The sequence below is a fragment of the Suricata suricatta genome, chromosome 4 (assembly GCF_006229205.1).
Source record: "Suricata suricatta isolate VVHF042 chromosome 4, meerkat_22Aug2017_6uvM2_HiC, whole genome shotgun sequence".
NCBI lineage: Eukaryota > Metazoa > Chordata > Mammalia > Carnivora > Herpestidae > Suricata > Suricata suricatta.
The window spans coordinates 131,775,308-131,796,672 of NC_043703.1; the positions used below are offsets into that span (position 1 = coordinate 131,775,308).

The window sequence follows — 21,365 nt, forward strand, 5'->3', positions numbered from 1 at the left end:
ACCACGTAAGGTCAAGGGTAGAGGGACCTGAAACAGGACCAGTTCCAGGGGCAGCTACTGACCTGCTGGGGATGCAGGTGCCAAGCTTGCTCTCTACTTTCTGATGACACATGTCTTGTCACCTTGGCATTTATAGACCTTATTTTAAATGAATAAACTAGCCTCTGATTATGAGTTGGTTTCCTGCAGCCTGCTTATGGAGAGGAAGCCTGGTTGGCCAGAGGAAACTAGGATTCAGTCCTTATCAGTTACAGCTCTTGTAAACTGGTATTTTACAAACCAGCTTTGGAGAACTTGCATGATGTAAGTCCATGTCTCTAAAATGGGTCTTTGTTTCTTAGCTCATGACTGTGAGCAAGGTCTTGGCCTGTCACAACCTGGTCAAGCAAGCTACTGATGAGGAACTCACACACGATCAGTTAGCCGCCTTTTACTGAGAAGTGCTTCTTGGTGTTCTTGGTACCAGTCACCTACTCTACTGACATTTCCACAAAAGTGATGCCATCAAGAGGGACAGGCTCCAACTGCTTGGTTAATTTATTAGAGAGACATTCTCTAAAATTTCTAAATATGCTTCTGCAGTTATGCTGGTTACTTAAAATGTTGACTAATAATAGGAAAATATTGGAATTGAATTAAAAAACAGCATTTGTATTTGCAACTGGGAGAGTAGTTCCTAACCTTCACAATCCTATATAGTAGGAACCATTAAAACGTCCAATTTTAAGATAACAACAAAATCGAGATAAGACTCAGAGAAGTTAACTGACTTGCCTAAAGTTGCCATCTATTAAGTGGCGAAACCAGCATTAGCTCCGTTCTTTCTGCTGCCCTAACAGACACCAGATAAAAGCAGTTAACATGAACCTGTAACACCAGCTGGTGGAAGCAGACAGCAAGGAGAAGCGACAGCTGGAAGCAAAGTACAAAACAGAAGAGAGTTAAAAAAGTAGAGGAGCAGAGCCTCTCATTACAGGCTCGAACGGTAGTATCAACTTGTCTGCTCTAGTAAGAGAAGAGGGTTCCCACCCCAGGTTTGCCACCACGTCAAGATGCAACCAAGGCCAAGTCCTTTAGCTTCTCTGAAACTCAATCTCTACATCAGTACAACGAGAGCTGAGCCAAGTGTGTGCTATATCAGGCTCCCTGGAAAATTTTATATGATTCCACAATTAAATTATAATTGATATACTCTCTTTACTAAGACATGGACTTTTTTTTTTTAAGGCTAAGGTTAAAACTTGGTGCCTGGGGGGGCGAACCTCAGGAATTCCTTTCAGTGGAGCATTTCATTTACTCATGTGGCATAAAGAGGCATTTCTCTAGTGTGCCACATCACAAATATTAAGATAAAAATAAAAGAGATTTCAATAAATTACTGGGTAATGACTCATAATTGTTGTCAGGTAAAAAAGTTATTTTGGATAAATTCTAAGACTTTGAGGGTGCTTATAGACTGTTTATAGGCTGGTTTTAGGTGCACATGCACAAAGTAAATACTTGCAGCAAGTCTCTTCTTTGAACAGTAAATGGGTTTTGCTTATGTATATGCTTCAAAAAACAACTTCTTTTATCTCCCTAAAACTATTTTGTGATCTGTGTGGTCACCAATCACTAAATCATCAACTTTGTTTTTTTTTAATCTTAAAAAAAATTTTTTTTTTATTTTAAAAATTTTTCATTTTTGAGAGACAGAGTGTGAACAGGGGAGGGGCAGAGAGAGAAAGAATCTGAAACAGGCTCCAGGCTCTGAGCCAGCATAGCGGTCAGCACAGAGCCTGATGCGGGACTCCAACCCACAATCCGTGAGATCATGACCTGAGCCAAAGTTGGACGCTCAACTGACTGAGCCACCCAGGCGCCCTATTAGGGTTAGAAACCCTAATTTCCTAACATACACACCATGCTACCTCATTTTCTGTAAAAATAATAGTTACCACATACTGAGTACCTATTATTTGCCAAGCACTATTTAAAGTACTTGATAACGTATTATTTTAATCCAGTGAAGTAGAAAACTGCTATTATCCTCATTTCAGAGATGAGAAAATTGAAACAGGTTTAAGTAACTTGCCCAAGGTCATTCTGGCTCATAAGTGGTGACATAAGAATTCAAATCTAGGTGGTCTGAATCCCAAACCTCTGCCCTTGACCACGACACTATACCACCTGCCTTTCTTATCTTGCCCTCAGCTCAAATGTATACTTTCTGAAGACAAGAAACAAAAACCCTATCTATATTCCTGGTGTCTAGAACATTTCTTAAATTAGCAGAATACTGCCATAAGGTAAGTACTCAGTATATCTACAGAACTAAACTGAATCATTACCTTACAATGATAAGCTACCTAGTCAATCAGGACAACAAATTAAAGAAAATATGCTTCTGTTAACTCTCTTAATGCAGACATATCTCTAAATAAATTACTTTTAGTGGTAAGAGAGGTGACACAGGAAACTGCAGGGTACTGGGGGTGGCCAAGAATGTGGAACACCGGGATTAAAAGTGAGATTACTTTCATTTCTAACTTACTCCATTTTAAAAAGTGTTATTATTCTAAGGGTTTTCTATGGACAGAGCTATGATTTAAGAAATTGCCTTAAATTTAGTCAAAAAGAAGTGTTAAACTCCCATCAAAAGGAGAAAGCTTTTTTTTTTTGAGAGATAGGGTGGGTGGGAGGAGAGAGAGAGAGAGAAAAATTGAGCATGTGAGCAGGGTAGAGGGGCAGGAGAGGGAGAGAATCTTACGCAGGTTCCATGCTCAGCACAGAGCCCAACATGGAGCTCGACCTCACAACCGTGAGATCATGACCTGAGCTGAAATCAAGAGCTGGATGGTTAACCAACTAAGCCACGCAGGCTCCCCAAAAGAAGAAATATTTCTAAAGCACACAGGGAACTGAATTATTCTGCTGTCAAGTAATCTCCGTTTTCAAAGAGTGAGATTAAAGTCTAAATCAGTGAAAGAAAATAATGGAAACATTAACATAAACATTTAACTTTTTAACAGAAGTAAAATTTTCCAACAATTTTACAGCTTACTTTACTTCAACCACTTACAGTGCACTTTCCATATCTGCTATATTTTCTTCCATTTTCTGAGACTACATAGAGGTAAATAAAGTTGTCATGAGATCCTACAGCCAGGAGGGTGCCATCTAGAATGAGACAGGAAAAAGTGTTAACTAGAGAAATATACTGACGGATTTATTTGCTGCTATGGACCTGTACTAAAAGCTTTTTTTTTTTTTTTTTAACAAATGTTGCTAAATCTCATTGATTTTAACTGGTATTTGGCATCTGGTGAATAAATCCTGCCTTGACTAAGCACACTTGAGATAGTTATTTTTGGAGATAGTCATTTTTTTGGAGATACTCACAGGCCTTGGACCTTAGCCTCATCTTCTAGCTAGCTACAATATGGCCCCAGGGAGGTTAACCTGTTCTTATGGGTCTAGGTACACAGTACTCAAAGCTGAGGGTACAACTGCTCATTTCAGCTGAGCATATATGACTTCCCCAACTACAGTCTCTTGGGTAGGGACTATGTTCTCTTCTTTCATGGTCTCTTCTATTGTTCTTACCACTTAACAGATGGTCAATAAAGTCCAACTGACCTTTGGATTTTTAACTGCTACAGTTGCAGTAATCTGCTAGTATAGACTAAAGAAGCCAAACCAAACAGAATACCTTTTCTGCTGTAAGATAACTTGCCAGGCTTATAGCTTGAAGCAAATACTTTTCCTTCCATGTTCAACTCAGAGAACAGTATTCTTTGCTTCCTTTAAACAACTTAGAAGCAATTAAAAAGATCTTTTGGATCCCACACTGAGCCAAGAACTAGTGGCATAGATTTTCAAATATAAGCAAATGTCACTCACACTAACTCCAGGGAAAAATGATATGAATCAAAACCAGATTAATAATGGGGAAAAGGAATTGGAAAACTGTGAAAACATAATTAACATTTTGAATAAGGTGTTAAAAATTTTTCAAACAAGGCAAAATGAATTTATCAATTTCTTACAATGAGCTGCTGAGTATTTTATCTAATTAACAAAACCAGTCACTACTATGTAGCCAATAACAATGTAACTAGATTTTAAAGAATCTGAATAGGTTCTATCATAGTGCGTATTCTGAACATTACTATAACTTTTTATATTTTCTTACAGGTTGCTAAATAGATTTAACAGTCAGCCTAATACCTATTCAAAATTCTTAGTATGTGTAATTCCCCTAAAGTAGGATTTGACTGTACTATATTCTGCTTTCAATTACAAAAGTAGTTGTAACAGTTCATTCTAATTTTGATGATTTATATAATGTTGTTTAACTTTAGAAGTTCTTTTGCAGTCTCCTGCAGCAGAATTTAATATGATGTTGGGTGAAACATATTCAATACTTAACAAGTCTTGAGAGTAGAAAAAAAAGTACTTAGTTGTATTGGAAGTGAAAATATGCAATTTCAGAGAAATGCTGTGAATGCCAGGAAGGGGGTAAATCTGCCTACCTACTGAGTAGCGCATCACAGAGAGCTGTTCATTCCCATCTGTGTGGATAGAAACTAGATCTCTGGTTTCTGCATCCAGAACAAACCACCTGTTAAGAAGTAAAAATCAAACTTTCTTCAGATGTTAGCACTTACAGAGAAAAAATTGCTGACTTTTTTTTCCCTTTTAAAAAATTTTAACAATGCCCAGAAGTATGACATGAATACATGTTTCCACTTTATAATGAAGGATGAACTCATTTTGCAAAATGTTGCTAAATACAATATAAATATGTGGGCCTAGGCGTGTTCTCATTTCTACTTAGGTATTCATTGAATGCCAACTGTATCTCTTTGCTAGGTACCATCTAAACAGAAAGTTAAGATGACAGGATCAATTTTCTTCAAAATTATACTTGATACGGGTAAAAGAAAAGAGCCAGTTGAAACAAAGAACAACTAAGTGCCAATCTCAGTGATGGTGACCATATACAACAGAGGAACTCACAGAAGGGAAATGAATGATAGGGGACACAGGAAAACCTTTAGGAAGGATGTAGACAGGTTGAGCTGAACGCTGAGGGAAAAAGGTACAGGCAGTTTAATCAGGAAGAGTGAAAGGGCACAGCTATGGAGACAGAACAGAGCACAGACACTATGAGGTGGGAGGGGGAGAGGGCCATTCATTTGGTGTGATTTCAAAGGAATCAGCAGGGGGCGCTCTGTCCCTCCAGTAACTCCACACGTGCACGCAGCTCTGAATTCTTTCAAAGATAGTTTTTCATTCACATTTACAGGAAAAGTCAAAGTGTAAAAGACGTTAGGTGGTAAAATAGTGACTTAAATTCAACTATATAATAAATGAGTTATCAAATCGTTTTATCTTTTTCAGAAAAGCATGGCAAGATATGAGGCATAAAGCAAACACTGGAACTAAGGACAGACAACTAGAGCCTGGATTAGTAAGAGGAGGGCAGGGTACAGACAGCACACACAGGAGTTGGAGGAATTTAGAGTTGAGCATTGCCTGGCTCACATCAGTCACTAAATAAATATATGGAGAATGAATAAACTAATATAACATGACTATGGAACATAACAAAAGCCAAGTTTTAGCAAGAATTAAATAGTGCAGTGTATAGAAAGAAATGTTTGGGGTGGAGAGAATGGAGCAATACTAGAAAAATAAAATGCCATCTTAACCTCATGTAACTGAATAGAAGAGCAGCAAGTTTTGTTTTTAAGATGGGAAAAATCCACTAAAATAAGCCATTATGGAAATCATGACAATTCCTTATAATTTTGAAGCCTTAAAACTAATACCTGGAAATAAACCATTTCCCCTTCAGATGAAAAGAAATACTACTTAGGAAAGAGGAAATGGCATGGAAGAATTAAAAAAAAAAAGTTTAGCGATGGTGCTTAACATGTTGATGTACACAAGGTAGAAAATGAAAAACTATATAGCTAAAAATGAATGGTAGAAAATGAAATATCCCAACTCTTTACCTATTGGTGAAATACCTCTCTAATTAAAAATGTTTGGGGCGCCTGGGTGGCTCAGTTGTTTGGGAGGCCAACTTCAGCTCAGGTCATGATCTCACAATTAATGGGTTTGAGCCCCGCATTGGGCTCTGTGCTGACAGCTAGCTCAGAGCCTGGAGCCTGCTTCCGATTCTGTGTCTCCCTCTCTCTCTGCCCCTCCCTTGCTCGTACTCTGTCTCTCTCTCTCAAAAATAAACAAACATTAAAAAGAATTTATTTTTTTTAAGGCCAGCCTAACAAGTTTGGATTCCACTGTTTAGGTAACAAGAACTTAGTCAGCTGCGTTGCTGGCTTGCCAAAGTTACAGTCACCATCAAAATTGAGGAGCTGAGCCACATCACTTGAGTTTATCCAGGTCTAGGGTTTTGTGATTCCAGGTCAACTAAATTCTTTACCTGCCCATTAACCGGGCTCACCTTCCCAGCTTGTCAGCTTCCTTGTCAAAGCTGTCACTGTCACTGCAGACTAGAAGAACTTCTGGGATGTTCTCTGAAGTCACTTCTCTCAGTCTGTCCACTCCCCTTTCCACCTATGTTATACATTACTATGTACAGAACATAATTGTTCTATATATGGACTCAATTTTGTGGATTTCTTTCTTTGAAACAATTTTCAACTTTAATCCTTGTTTTTTATTCACCGTATTACCACTTCAGGTCTATTGATTTCTCTAATTCTGGGTGTCTCACCTCTATTAACCAGCCTATAAAATGACTATGGGAAAAACCCATTCCTTAAATACTGTATGTTGGTTTGGAAATAGAACTGTGTTCAATCCAAGACAAGAGTAAAGTTCTGTGAAAGCTACTTGGAGAATTCTGAGTTGATATAGACCTGACATCCTGATGGGATGGTATCTGTGATTCCCGAGGCCTAGAGGTGGTGAAAAGATTAAGAAATGCCTTTGAAAAACTGGTTTCAAAAAACACAAAAAGGAAGGAAAATCAAAGGGGTCTTGGAAAAATCAAGCAGATGTAGTTTTACCAATAATTCAGAGATTATAAACTTTTAAATTCATAATAGTTCAGGTTTACATATAATGTTACGTCTATGAAAAACTTTAAACCCTATCAAGAAACCCAAATTTTAGGGGTGCCTGGGTGGCTCAGTCAGTTAGTGGCTGATTCTTGGTTTTGGCTCAGGTCATGATCTCATGGGTTTGTGAGACTGAGCTTCACGTCAGGCTGTGCACCAACAGCTTGAAGCCTGCTTGGGATTCTCTCTCCCTCTTTCCTGCTGGTCTTTCCCTGCTCATGCATGTTCTCTTGCTCTCTTCTCTGTCTCAAAAATAAATAAACTAAAAAAACAAAAAAATCCAAAAAAAATCCAAAAAACCAGAAACCCAAATTTAAGAAAAAGACACAGTGTGGTAATATCCATCTGCCATAAATAAGAATTAGATCTTACCATTTGCAATAACATGGACAGACCTCTAGAGGACATAACATTAAATGAAGTAAGTCAATCAGTGAAAGACAAATACCATGTGAATTCACTCATGTGGAATTTAAGAAATGAAACAAATGAGCAAAGGGAAAAATGAGAGGGGCAAACCAAGAAACAGATTCTTAACTACAGAGAACAAACTGATGGTTACCAGAGGGGATGAGTGAAATAGGTGATGGGGATTAGAGCCTACTTGTTGTGAGGAGCATCGGGGTGTTGCATGGAAGTGTTGAATCACTACATTGTACACCCGAAACTACTATTTTTTAAAATGTCTTAAAAAATTATTACCTTTTTGAAAAAGAAAGAGAGGGAACATGAGCAGGGGAAGGGCAGGGGGGGGAGAGAGGTGAGAGAGAATTGGAAGCAGGCTCCAGGCTGAGCTACCAGCACAGAGCCCGATGTGAGGCTTGAACTAAGGAACTGTGAGATTATGACCTGAGCTGAGGTCGGGCGCTTCAAGGAGCCACCCAGGCACCTCCACCTAAAACTAATATTACATTGTATGTTAACTGGAATTTAAAATAAAAACAAACATTTTTGAAAGAAAGTGAAGATCTACATAAATGTAAAAACATCTGTTCATAGATTAAAAGACTTAGTATTGTTAAGACATTGACATTCCCCCTACTAAAAAAAATTCCTATCAAAAGGCCAGCAAGCTTCTTTGCAGAAACAGATAAAACTGATCTTAAAATTCATGTGGAAATTCAAAACATCCTGAATAGCCAAAACAACCTCAGAAAGACAAAGCTACAATAATCAAGGCTGTGGTGCTGCCACCAGGATGCACATACTGGAATCAATGGAATCAAGGGAATACTATTCAGAGTCCAGATGGAAACAAGTAGATTTATGGTCAACGGATTTTCAACAAGGGTATCAGTATCATTCAGCAGGAGAAATGTTGCTCTAACAACTGGATACCTACATGTAAAAGAATAAAGCTGGAGATCTACCTTACACCATCCACGAAGATCAACTCAAGATGAATCAAAAGACCTAAAGAGCTAAAACTATAAAGTTCTTAGGAGAAAACAAAGGAGTAAAGGCTTATGACTAAGAAACAAAAATCAACTGGACCTTATAAAACTTTAATACTTTTATGTCATAAATGCTACCATTAAGAATGTGAAAAGACAGCTCTTGGATCAAGAGCAAATATTTGCAAATCATGTATCTGATAATCAACAATAGAAAGACAAACCAATTCAAAATTTGACACAGGATTTGAATAGTCCTTTCTCTACAGAAGCTATACAAGTGGCCAATAAGTCTATAACAAAGATACTCAACATCATTAGCCATCAGAGAAATGCAAGGCAAAACCACAACAAAAAAACATTTCATACCCACTAGGACGGCTATAATCAAAATATAGACAATGACATGTGGGGAAGCCGGATCTCATACTTTGCTGGTAGAACTGTAAAATGATGTAGCTATTGTGAAAAACAACTTGGTTGTTCATTAAAATGTTAAACACAAAGTTATCACATGATCCAGCAACTCTACTCCTTAGTATATGCTCAAGAGGATTGAAAACATACGTCCACACAAAAACTTGTGTATGAATGCTTATAGCAGCAATCATAGTAGCTAAAGAGTGGAAATAAGTTAAATATCAACTACCTGATGAAGGTACAGCCATACAACTGAATATTATTTGGCCACAAATAATATAATAATACTTTAAATGGGTGGCTTTTATGAGTTATATATACATATATCACCTCAATAAAGCTGTTAAAAAGGATCCTTATTATGTGAGGATTAGCACATTAAGAAAGAACTATGTCCACTTAGGCTATTCATTTCTTTTTCCCTTAGAAATTGTAATAGTAATACATTATTAAAAACATTTTTTAATGTTTATTTTTGAGAGAGAGCAAGCAAGTGGGGAAGGGCAGAGAGAGAGAGAGAGAGACAGACAGACAGATACACACACACACACACACACACACACACACACACACACACACACACACAGAATCCAAAGCAGGCTCCAGGCTCTGAGCTGTCTGTACAGAGCCTGATGTGGGGCTTGAACTTATTAACAGTGATATCATGACCTGAGTTGATATAGACCTGGGTATTGGTACCATACTGAGCTGAAGTTGGACACTTAACTGACTGAGCCACCCAGGCACCCCAGTAATACAGTACTTTAAATGATAATTTTATTTATCACTGTAATAATTCATCTACACTTGTGCTTGCTTCTTGATTCCAAGAAGTAGATTTCTAGATTTGGACATAAAAAGATCTTTAAACCTTTTGCTCGTCACCTTTTCTGGGTCATGAATAATTTGGACACTAATAAAATTCCTTGCCTTAAGTGTATGAATTTTTTTTTCGGGCTGAGGGGTCAGTGATAATCTGAATGGCTACACTGAAGAATTTTCAGTTTAGACACTACAGCCAGGTATTCACAGATCCATGTAAAAAATAAAAATAAGTGAGTAAGTTCTCCAGGAGTCAATATCAATAGAATCTAACTACATGCGAAACCAAAGACAGAAATAATGTATAGAATGAGCATGGATAACAACTTCTTTTCTAGATTCCAAATAATTCTCCACTTTTTATTTAGTTATTCCATCACTCTCATTTATACGGTGTTTTCTACTTAACACCTCCAAGAGAAAACGAATGGCTTTAGTTTAAGTCACTTAAGTGACTTTTCACTTTAAGCTTGTTAATGATGACTTTGCAGCTACATAAATCTTAGAAAGTAACTTTAGTGTATTTAAATTAGTCTTTCCTTTAAAATTCCTTAAAAAATATTGTACACACACATACACACCCTGCTCCAATCACTGAATGAAGTAGTGTGTCTTAATGGTTCAAATCCCTTTACCCCCTACACTCTATTCAGTATTTAATTCCTTTGTATAAATTGTAAACGTTTCTAAAATCTGTGAGCCAGTGATTTAACCTTCAAAGGTAAACTTTCTTTACAATACTTAGTTCTAAATAATGCTACAAACATCATAAGTACATGTCAAGGAGTATTGATGGAGTAGTAGAAAAACATCAGCTTTGGAACCATCTAGAACCTGAGTTCAAATCCTCGCTCAATTTCAAGTGATAAGCTCTATGGGCCTTGGTTTCCTGTTGTACAGTGGAGACATTAATAAATATTTTGTTGCACTCTTGTGAAAATTCAAAGAAATATATAAAAATAATTTAGTACAAGGTCTTAACTCCAGCAACTGTGATATTTGGTCAGCTGCCCAAAAAATCTTGAAGTGAACTCCTTTGTGGATTTCTGAAAACAAGTTTAATACTTAATAGCTCAGGTTGTTTTCTTACGTGTCTAAGACTTTGTTGTAAAATAGAAAATAATTTTCTTCAAAACCCACAAAGCGACCTGCCATATGCTTGTCTAAGTTGAAGTAATCATCTAATACCAACATGCATTTTGGAGAAATCTGAGATAGTAAAGCTGTCTATATTTGATACGAAAAAGAAAACTCCAAATGACTAACTTTAGAATTAAATAAACTGGCTGATTCGATATATAAAAGCATTTATGTAAGTGTGTTCACGATAGTTTCACCTCATCAGAAATCAGCATTCCACATTTTCTAGGGGCTTTAACTTTTGGAAATTTACCTCATATTTTTTTCTGTCTCTTTAATAAAGAAATTTAACAAAGTTAGTTGTGATGAGAGCTTCTTACTAGCAGAGGCAATAAAAAGGACTCAAAAACATAGAAATAATAAATACATGCTACTTATTAAGGCTATTAAGGACAGGTACTATGTAAGTAAGTAATTAGTAACAATTTCAGGAAATAAACCTTTACTATCTATCTGTGTAACATTAAAAAAAGACAGGATGACAAAAGCAAACAATTTATAAAAGCTCAATTGGGTTATTTCAGTTTCAATTCCCTTTCCTAAAAGAAAATGAGGAGAGAAATTTTCTGACACCATAGAAAGTTCCACCAAGGAGAATCAAACCAGCAGATTCATCCCTTCTCAATGAGGCTTATCCTAACCACCCTATCATTTTGCAATTGTACCCCCTCCCAATCCCTCTTACTATACTCCATGCCCCATCCTCACCTTCATGGCTTCATTTTCTAACTTAATTATAGTATTTATTTTTTATTCTGCGTCCACCCACACATACTAAAACATGGGCTCCAAAAGGGCAGGGATTTCTGTTTTTGCACTTTGAAGTAGTCTGAATGCCCTCAGAAGTCCCAACAAATGATAGGTGCTCAGTACATAGTTACTGAATGACTGAATGAGGATACACAGAGGTAAGAGCGACAAGCATATTCATATGCCACTTAAAAGATTAATTCTCCAGATCAGATTGAGAACATTCCTGAATAACAGTTAAACACCCCACCACTTAAGATTACTCAGCTCACATTTCCCTTCAAGACCCTACCTGCCTGAGTGCGTTCCTATGGCCACCACTGTGCCACTTGGATGAAAATCTGCACAGTGTCCTGGTTCCTAGAAGAGAGACAGACAGCTGTTGGGGAGTTCATGAGAAAGCCTCCCTAGATCGATGGTATAGTGGCAAAAACCTCTGAAAATAACTGGTGTCATATAATCATGGAATTCCGATCAACTTCATTGTAGCCGATGAAAAATACCACATGGATAGGAGGTAACAGAATTTCAGAGCAGGAAGGGTATGTGGGCAAAGTGGTGAGGGAAAAGGACAGCCAGCTTGTGGCTAGGCAGTGTAACAGTAAGGCTAATAACAAACACGTATACAGTTCTTTAGTCTGCAAAGAACATGTGTACACCCCTAGGCTAGAAGAGGTGGATGTCTGGGTGGGGCAGGAAGAAAACAGACTGAGAGATCAACTCAAAAAGAAGACAGCAGAGTCTGTTAGTGAGCAGTGCTTACACAGAATCCAACTGCAACACCACCAGAGACCCATACATTTCTGTAACAATTCATGCTCCATAAATGTGAAATCTTTTTGACTCTTTTCTGAAACTGACAGAAAAGCTGAGCTTTTTTTTGCCCTAATTTGCTAATTTAGAGTGGGTTCACATTACACGTTGTGACTAAACTCTCCTTATTTCATCCCCTTTACTAAACTATATAAATACACTTGGTTTCAACCAATTCTGAGTCCTTTTTCCTTTGCTGCTCCCAAGTGCCAGTTTAGGGAGTTTCTGTGGGGAGATTATAATCACATTTTGCTTTACTCACATCTACGAGCCTGGTCCATTCCAGCCTGTGTTCTACTGAGTTCCACATGCACACCTGTCTGTCCTGAGCACATGTCAAGAGCAAATCTTTAAAGGGATGTGTGGCAAGACCCCAAAGCTCATCTGTATGACCCTGAAAATGAAATGCACACACTGTTATAAGAAACAAAGGGTATCATAAAAAATATTCAGTTTGTGGTTAAAATCATACGTCAGGGCAGCTGGGTGGCTCCGTTGGTCAAGTGTCCAATTTTGGCTCAGGTCATAATCTCATGGTTAGTGAGTTCGAGGCCCACATCAGGCTCTCTGCTGTCAGCATGGAGCCTGCTTCAGATCTTCTGCCCCCCAACCTCTGCCTGTCCCCTGCTCATGAATCCTCTCTTAAATAAACATTAAAAAAAAACTGGTTAAAATCATATATCTTACCTGTACTTCTATTTGGAAGCCATCGTTAAATGTTCCCCGTAAAATGAAGTTTCGTGATGTGCCTACTAAAAATTGATCGGCCTTTCCTTCTGCTACAGCTCTGATTGTTCCATACTGATCAGGAACCTAAAAGATAAATTTGTAAAGTCACCATATATAACAACATGCATTAATTACTAAAGACTGCATTTATAGTTGTAAGCAATTATGCGGTTAACGACAAATTTCCAAATCTGAAAGTCATATGGTAATAGTATACTAATAAGTTATTTAATGACATTTTATTACACAAAAGTTATCATACACTATTATCAACATTCTCTGCTTTAGTCAATTTTTTAAAAAATATTTATTTACTTTGAGAGACAGAGAAAACATGCACATGAGCATGTGAGTTGGGGAGGGGTAGAGAGAGAATGAGATAATTCCGAGTAGGCTCTGCAATGTCACTGAAGAGCCCGACGCAGGGCTCGATCCCACAAACTGTGAGATCATTATGTGAGCTGAAATCAAGAGTTGGACACTTAACCAACTGAGTCACCCAGGTGCCCCTGCTTTAGTAAATTTTTATATTTATATTTTATTTAATCTCAAGAGTTAAGTGCTAGGAGCAGGGGAAAAAGGAAAAAGTGTCATTAGACCACACAAAAAATGTGGTCTGGTTTTATTATTTATCAGTTATGTTACTTTAGGTACATCATTTAGCTAATCTAAGACAAATTTATTTATCTATAAAACGGGGAAATAATAATATATACCTTACCTATTCTTAATTGTTGTAAGGATGAAAATGTAAGAATAGCACACGTGCAATTTCTCAGTTAACTGAAAAGCAATATATTATGAAGTATTATAACTGACCTTAATAGGACTCCTTGGGAGAGCAATCTCCTTTAATGCATTACATGGTATACTCTCCATGAATGGTGTTATTAATAATATAGTAAGCCTAAGGAATGATCCTGAAATAATATAATTTTTTTATAAAGGAAGACACAAATAATTGAATTCTAAAGTAATCTAAATTGATGGTGACGGGAGGAATAAACTACTTGTGATTACAAAGAATGTAAGTTATCTGTGGAAAAAAAGAAATAGTAAAGGAAGTGGCATTTCCATAATGAACTTAAAGTTGTGATGAAGGAAATCTTTCAACTTGTCTATCTTCTTGGAAATAAAACCAAGAGCAGTACTATCAGGATCCTCTTTTTTAGAAAGCATGTTACATGTTGAAAACACTGAGCCTAGGGGCACCTGGGTGGCTCAGTTGGTTGAGCATCCCGCTTCAGCTCAGGTCATGATCTCACAGTTCGCGGGTTCAAGCCCCGCACTGGGCTCTGTGCTGTCAGCTAGCTCAGAGCCTAGAGCCTGCTTCAGATTCTGTATCTCCCTCTCTCTCTGACCCTCCCCTGCCTGCACTGTCTCTCTCAAAAATAAATAAAAACATAAAGAAAAGGAAACACTGAACATAAATTCAAAATTTAAGTCACAAAGAAATAGAACACTAAACTGTGAAATTTGCCCTTGCTTTGAGACTCACAGACCTATAAAATAGTATTCTTAACCTATTTCACATTCAGAGACCTCAATTTAGTTAGCAAACTTTCACTGAGCACATAATACCTTTGGATACACTTGGTCCACGAGATGAAGCAGACACATATTTAATTAGCGATTATCATTAGGTTCATTGTTTAAAAGATTACTTTCAATCTTTTTCAATGTTTTATTTTTGAGAGACAGAAAGAGGGAGGGAGGGGCAGAGAGAAAGGGGGACAGAGGATCTGAAGTGAGCTCTGTGCTGACAGCAGTGAGCCTAACACGGGGCTTGAATTCATCAACTCTGAGGTTGTGACATGAGCCAAAGTTGGACACTTAACCAACTGAGCCAGCGGGGCACCCCTAAAGATTACTTTCAAGTTTTAAAATCAAATTGCTTATTATGTATACCTTGGAATCGGATCTCTATTAGATGAATGTTTGCTGAATTTTACGTATGCATGGTTATATTTTTGGATCACTACAAACTAATCTCAGAAATAAACAAATTAGTTATTGTGACCAATATATATTTTTTTATTCTTTCTAACCTTTTTCTTCTTCTTTTTTTTTTTTGAAACAATGAAATGACAAGAATGTGTACCAATTTCCCAGGAAAGTGGGTTATTTTAATGTGGGATTAAAGACATGTATTTAGAGGGCTTAATATTTTAAAATTTTCATGTTCCGTTTTCATTCTTACCTCTATTTCTCTTTCAGGATTCATATCATGATCCCACAGAATTATTTTTCTGTCCTTCCCTCCTCCAGTTAATAGCATCCCATTTCTCATCTGACAAAGTGTGAATACACTCCCATCATGAGCTTTGATTTGTTTGCTGATCTGATAAATACCTAGTAAGATGAGAGTAAAGAAACACCAGTGATACATTTTCCATGAGACTTTAGTGTCTTTTTGTAAGAAAACTTTACGGAGAAAATAATCAGAAGTTCCTACTTTTGCATTTATGTCAATATTCAGTTACTCTGAAAAATTTCAAAATAATTTTTACAAAAAAGTAAGCTAAAGTAGTGATAACCCTACAGACAACACAGGATACATTAGCCTCAGAACTTACTCTTATAATCATCCTATATGGTAGTTAGGGCAGGTACTCCTCTTCTGATTTTAGAGCTGAGGAAACAGAGGTAATAGAAGTGGCTTAACCAATACCACATAACTAGTTACAGAGCTGTGATGAGTACCCCAGGCTCTACTCAATGTTCCTTTAAGGTTCCCCAAAAGCCTTCATTTCCTGCTGAGACAACAGCCGAAATATTTAACATTTACAAGTAGTGTTGACATGGAAGCCTTCTGCTCTGCCAAGGATTATCCCCTTTCCTTGCTAAGAAATGGAGGACTGAGAGATACTGGGGCAGAAGTGGGCACTGACAGCCTGGAGCCGTGGCTTTCAATCAACTAAGGAAGTATTTTTTTTAATATATTTTTTTAAGTTTATTTATTTTGAGAGAGCGAGCGAGAGACAGCACGAGCAGGGGAGGGACACAGAGAGAGGGAGACAGAAATCCCAAGCAGGCGCCACACTGTCAGTGCAGGGTCTGATGTGGAGGTTGGAACACATGAACTGTGAGATCATGACCTGCGCTGAAATCAAGAGTTGTGTGCTCAAGCAGCTAAGCCACCCAGGTGCCCAAAGGAGTATTAATTTTATAGAAAGAATGAGAGCACACAAGCAGGGAAAAGGGGCAGAGGGAGAAAGAATCTTAAGCAGACTTAACACTCATGCAGAGCCTGATGTGCAGTTTGACCCACAACCCTGGGATCATGACCTGATCTGAAATCAAGAGCTGGACGCTCAACCGACTGAGCCACCCAGGCGCCCTCAACTATAGAAGCATTTTGAAAATGAGTCCAGTTGTACTAATGTGATGGCTGAAAGACAGCCCAACTTTCTTGTATCTCCACAGCATTTACAAGTACCCAGGGAGGGACAAAGCAAGTCCATAAAAACATAGTTAAGCCGATGTGGAGATGAAAAAACAAATTGTGTTTATATATACATACAACGTACAACTGACCCCTGAATAACACAGGGTTTATGTGTGCCAATCCTTGTGCAGTCAAAAGCCCTGTGTATAGCTTTTGGCTCTTCAAAAACTTAACTAATAGCCTACTGCTGACAAGAAGCCTTGCCGATAATACCACCAGTCGATTAATACGTTTTGCATGTTGCATGTATTACATACTATATTCTTCCCATAAAGCTACAAAAATGTTAAGAAAGTTTAAGAAAATACAGTTATAGTACTATACTATAAAAGAATCTGGGGGCACCTGGGTGGCTCAGTAGCTTAAGCATCCGACTCCTAATTTAGGCTCAGGTCACGATCTGACAGTCTGTGGGATCTAGCCCCCAGCTGGGCTCTGTGCTGATGGCATGCATCCCATTTGGGGTTCTTTTGTCACCCTCTCTCTCTGCCCCCCCCCACCACTGAGCACTCTCTTACAATAAACTTTAAAAGAAAAAAAATATCAGGGTGCCTGGGTGGCTCAGTCAATTGAGCATTCAACTTTGGCTCAGGTTATGATCTTATGGCTCCTGAGCTCAAGCCTCATGTTGTGCTCTGTGCTAACAGCTTAGAGCCTGGAGCCCCTCTCACTGCCCCTCGCCTGCTAATGCTCTTTCTCCCAGAAATAAATAAACATTAAAAAAAAATTTTTTTTTAAATCTGTATATAAGGTGACCCATGTAATTCAACCACATGTTGTTCAAGGGTCGATTACATATGTATGTATATTAATTATTTTTAAGTAGGCTCTGTGACCACCATGAGGCTTAAACTCATGAACCCAGAATCAAGAGTGGCATGCTTCCCTGACTGAGCTAGTCAGGAGCCCCTCAGATCCTTGTTCTTAGAGGTGAGGGTAAGATTTTAGTACTCAAACAATAACCAGTTCATTTCCTCAGACCTTTTCTTTGGTATTCATGATATCTTAATTCAGAGAAGCTCTTTATTTGGCAAGTGAAGTTAGAAGAGCAAGAGCAAAGCTCTTAGGAAGATATTTTGTAGAATTAGTAAGTAGGTTAAAAATGGGAAAGTAGAGCGTTGTTTAAATATGGCCCAAATCAGTCAACAGATCTTAAATCGCTTGGAAAAATGAAATAAATTGCAAGTTTAAAAATTACTCAGTGGGAGAAATGGGTGAAGGTGGTTAAAAGGTACAAACTTCCAGTTACAAGATAAAGTTCTTGGAAGTTAACATACAGCATGGTGACTACAGCCAAGAATATTATATTGTATATTTGAAAGTTAAGAGAGTAGATCTTTTTTAAAAGTTTACTTATTTTGAGAGAGAGAAAAGGGAGTGGAGAGGAGCAGAGTGAGAGAGAGAATCCCAAGAAGGCTCTCTACATTGTCACTGCAGAGCCCAATACAGGGCTTGAACTCACAAACTGTTGAAATCATGACCTGAGTAAAAATCAAGAGTAGGACACCTAACCAACCAAGTCACCCAAGCGCCCCTAAGAGAGTAGACCTTAAAAGCTCTCATCAAATGAGAAAAATCTGTAACTATGTGAAGTCATGGACGTAAACAAAATTACTGTGATAGTCTTTTGCAATAGAAACATATCAAATCACTGTTACGTATCTTAAATGTATATAAAACTGTATCTCAATTATGCCTCAATAAAACTAAAAAAATTGTTTCTTCTAAATTGTTCTACTGAGGGGGTGCCTGGATGGCTCAGTCGGTTAAGCCTCCGAGTTCAGCTCAGGTCAGATCTCACGTTCGTGGGTTTGAGCCCCGCGTCAGGCTCTGTGCTGACAGCTCAGAGCCTGGAGCCTGCTTCTGGTTCTGTGTCTCCTTCTCTCTCTGCCTCTCCTCCTCTCATGCTCTGCCTCTCTCTTTATCAAAAATAAATTTTAAAAAATTAAAAAAAATAAACTGTCCTACTGAAAAATGGATAAACAAAATATGTACATTCATAAAGTATTAATATTCAGCCATAAAAAGAATGAGGTATTGATACATGCCACTACATAGATGCATCTTGAAAACATTAAGGTTCTAGTAAAAGAAGACAGTCACAAAGGACCATATACTGTATGACTCCATTTATAGGACATGTCCAAAGGAGGCAAATCCCTAGAGACCAAAAGCAGACAAATGTTGCTACAGGCAGACAGCAGGGAGAAATAGGAAATGACTGCTAATGGGCCCAGTGTTTGTTTTGGGGGTGATGAAGTGTTCTGAAATTAGATAGTGGTGATAGCTATATGACTCTGTAAATGTACTAAAAATCAACTGTACATTTTTTTTCATACATTACAGTTTTATTTTTGTGTACAAAATTGTTTAATAATCATTGAAATTCTAGGCCAGGTTCAGGTAACCGAAGAGCCTTTATAACTAATTTATATTGTCTAGATCCAAACATGGTCTGGAGCAAAATGGGAAATAACATCTTTCTAAAGACAGGTTTAGAAATTCTAGTCCAGTAAGTTGTTTCCTTTTTCTGGTAGCAGGGCTGACTCATACCTGGCTGCTAGGCCACCATTCACAGGTATAGCCAAGAAAACAGGGTACAGACCACCAAAAACAAGACCAACCAATCAACTCCATGTTATGGTACAGGTTTCACAATTCAGATCACCTGTATTCAAAGGTAAATTTACAAAACCTTTGTAAGATGCATGCGCAGTCAAAAACGGGATCACTGCCATTGGTAAGCCAGCAGCTATATGAGCCTGTGTTACATTTAAGTTGCGCTGAAAAAGGCTATTTGCTATTAGACCAGAGAGCAGTATTAAGTCCAATATATACTGATCCATGTTCAAACAGATTCCTTTCTGCTTCTGGGAGTTGGTTAATTTTTCTGGTTATGATACTGAAAATTCAGTCTTCCTTCACAGTATCATCTGGTTCATGATTTTCCATCTTGACCCTTATGCTCTGCTCACAGCAGTCGGTGCCTCCACCGTTCCTCCTAGGCACGCTGGGGTTCACTCCAACCTTTGCTCAACTAGCCTGAATGCAGCCATCTTTGGCTGACCAACTGTACCTTTTAAAAGGGTGAGTTTTATGGTATGTGAACTTAATAAACCTCAAAGCTGTCATTGAGATTGTTCATTTTTACAAACTTATCTATTTGAGTGCCACTGTATTTAAGAAATTAAATAAAATTTGTAGGGCTTTGGTATCCTGTAAAAAAAAAAATGCTACTGCTGGCTCTAACAATTACTCAGGTTGAGGATGCTAGTCGTACAATTACTTAATAGAAGAGTATATTTGGCAGAGAGAAAGGAAATGGCTTGCCTGATTTAGAGCAGAGCTGGCTTGAATCAGCAGAGCTGGGAGCAGAACTCCAACGAACTTTTATTCATGTCAACTGCCTCAGTGCAAATCAATATTCACCACCTAAAAATACTTTAAACACTGAACAACACCACAAGTGTGTCCAGTAGGACAGCCAGCCAATGATCTATCATGGCTCTAATGTGACCAAGAGAGAAAGGACATCTGAGAGATGTGAATTTTTTGAGTATCGTTGGCTTTACTTGGGCAATAAGAAAAAAAAAAAGCAAAGGGCTTATTTTTTCATGCATGGTCAAACTAACAAGGGCAGTCTGAAAGTACCATGGTACCATGCAAGAAATTACCAAAAAAAAAAAAAAAAAAAAAAAAAAAAGATGTGGAATTCCATGGATCTCCATCAGAATGTAGAAAAATGCAATATAGTTTACTTTAAATTGAGTCTTCCATACTTCCAAACACTACTAAAATCTCATTAAACATTTAAGATCTTCCTAGAATGATGGAATGTTAGAAAACAGAAAATAAACCTGAGGAATAAATGTTTCATCAAGAATAAAAATATCTAAGTAGTATAAACCCCATGAAATTTCCACTCTCCACCTCCTACCCAAGGAGAGTTATTTCCTGAGAAGGACCTGATATTAGCTGAGTTAAAATTTCTGTGTTTCAAATTTATACAAATTACCAAAGCTCCCTTTAGATAGTATTTACTGACAAAACAAATTTTCAGTCTGGGCGCCTGGGTGGCTCAGTCAGTTGAGTGTCTGACTCCTGATTTGGGCTCAGGCCATGATTTCATGGTGAGACTGAACCCTGCATCAGGCTCTGCACTGACAAGGCACAACCTGCCTGGGATTCTCTTTCTCCCTCTCTGCCCCTCCCCTGCACATGCTCTCTCTCACATACTCTAAACAAACAAACATTAAAAAAAAAGCCCAAATTATTTGACATTCCAATTTAAGCCAAGTAATTTTTGAAATACCTGCCAAGAAGAATAATTATTCTTGATTTTAAAAACTTATTGTACTTGTACATTCAGGTATTTAATCGCAAATCTCTCCTTTCTTCTCATCTCTAACAGAAACAGTTTCCTTAAGAAGCAGTTTACCTTGGCTGCCAAATAAGGGTAATCTGGAAGGTTTTCTGTGCCTGTTTAATAAGTATGGAATCAAATGTCAGGGAGACTTTGAAACTTATGTTATATTCTTAGCAACTGGACGAATGTGTCCATGTTGACAACTGGGAGCAGGTAGAATGGGGTTTCTTGGTTCCTTAAAAAAATCTGGCAAAGATTTAAGAAAAATGGACATTTTAATAATCTTGTAGATATTCTCAACTTCCCCTCTCCCCACTTAAAAACTTGGGAATTATTTCATAGAAGAAAAATTTGAACTTTTTCATGTACACAGGAAATAACAAATACCTTGTACCCAACATGAGAAATAG

The 21,365-nt window shown here is 37.7% G+C and overlaps 1 protein-coding gene and 1 pseudogene across 4 annotated transcripts in view; both read right to left on the reverse strand.

Annotated features, from left to right (window-relative positions):
• EML4 (EMAP like 4) overlaps positions 1-21,365 on the reverse strand; it is a 152,368-nt gene that overhangs the window by 12,939 nt on the left and 118,064 nt on the right. For all 4 annotated transcript variants that reach the window (XM_029937878.1, XM_029937876.1, XM_029937880.1 and 1 more), the window contains 6 exons: positions 15,342-15,493; positions 13,100-13,225; positions 12,675-12,806; positions 11,892-11,959; positions 4,515-4,603; positions 3,062-3,159 (listed from right to left, as the gene is read on the reverse strand). In XM_029937878.1, coding sequence (XP_029793738.1) covers positions 3,062-3,159; positions 4,515-4,603; positions 11,892-11,959; positions 12,675-12,806; positions 13,100-13,225; positions 15,342-15,493 — 665 coding nt within the window. The remainder of the gene's footprint in view (positions 1-3,061; positions 3,160-4,514; positions 4,604-11,891; positions 11,960-12,674; positions 12,807-13,099; positions 13,226-15,341; positions 15,494-21,365) is intronic.
• LOC115290119 lies at positions 18,967-19,752 on the reverse strand (annotated as a pseudogene).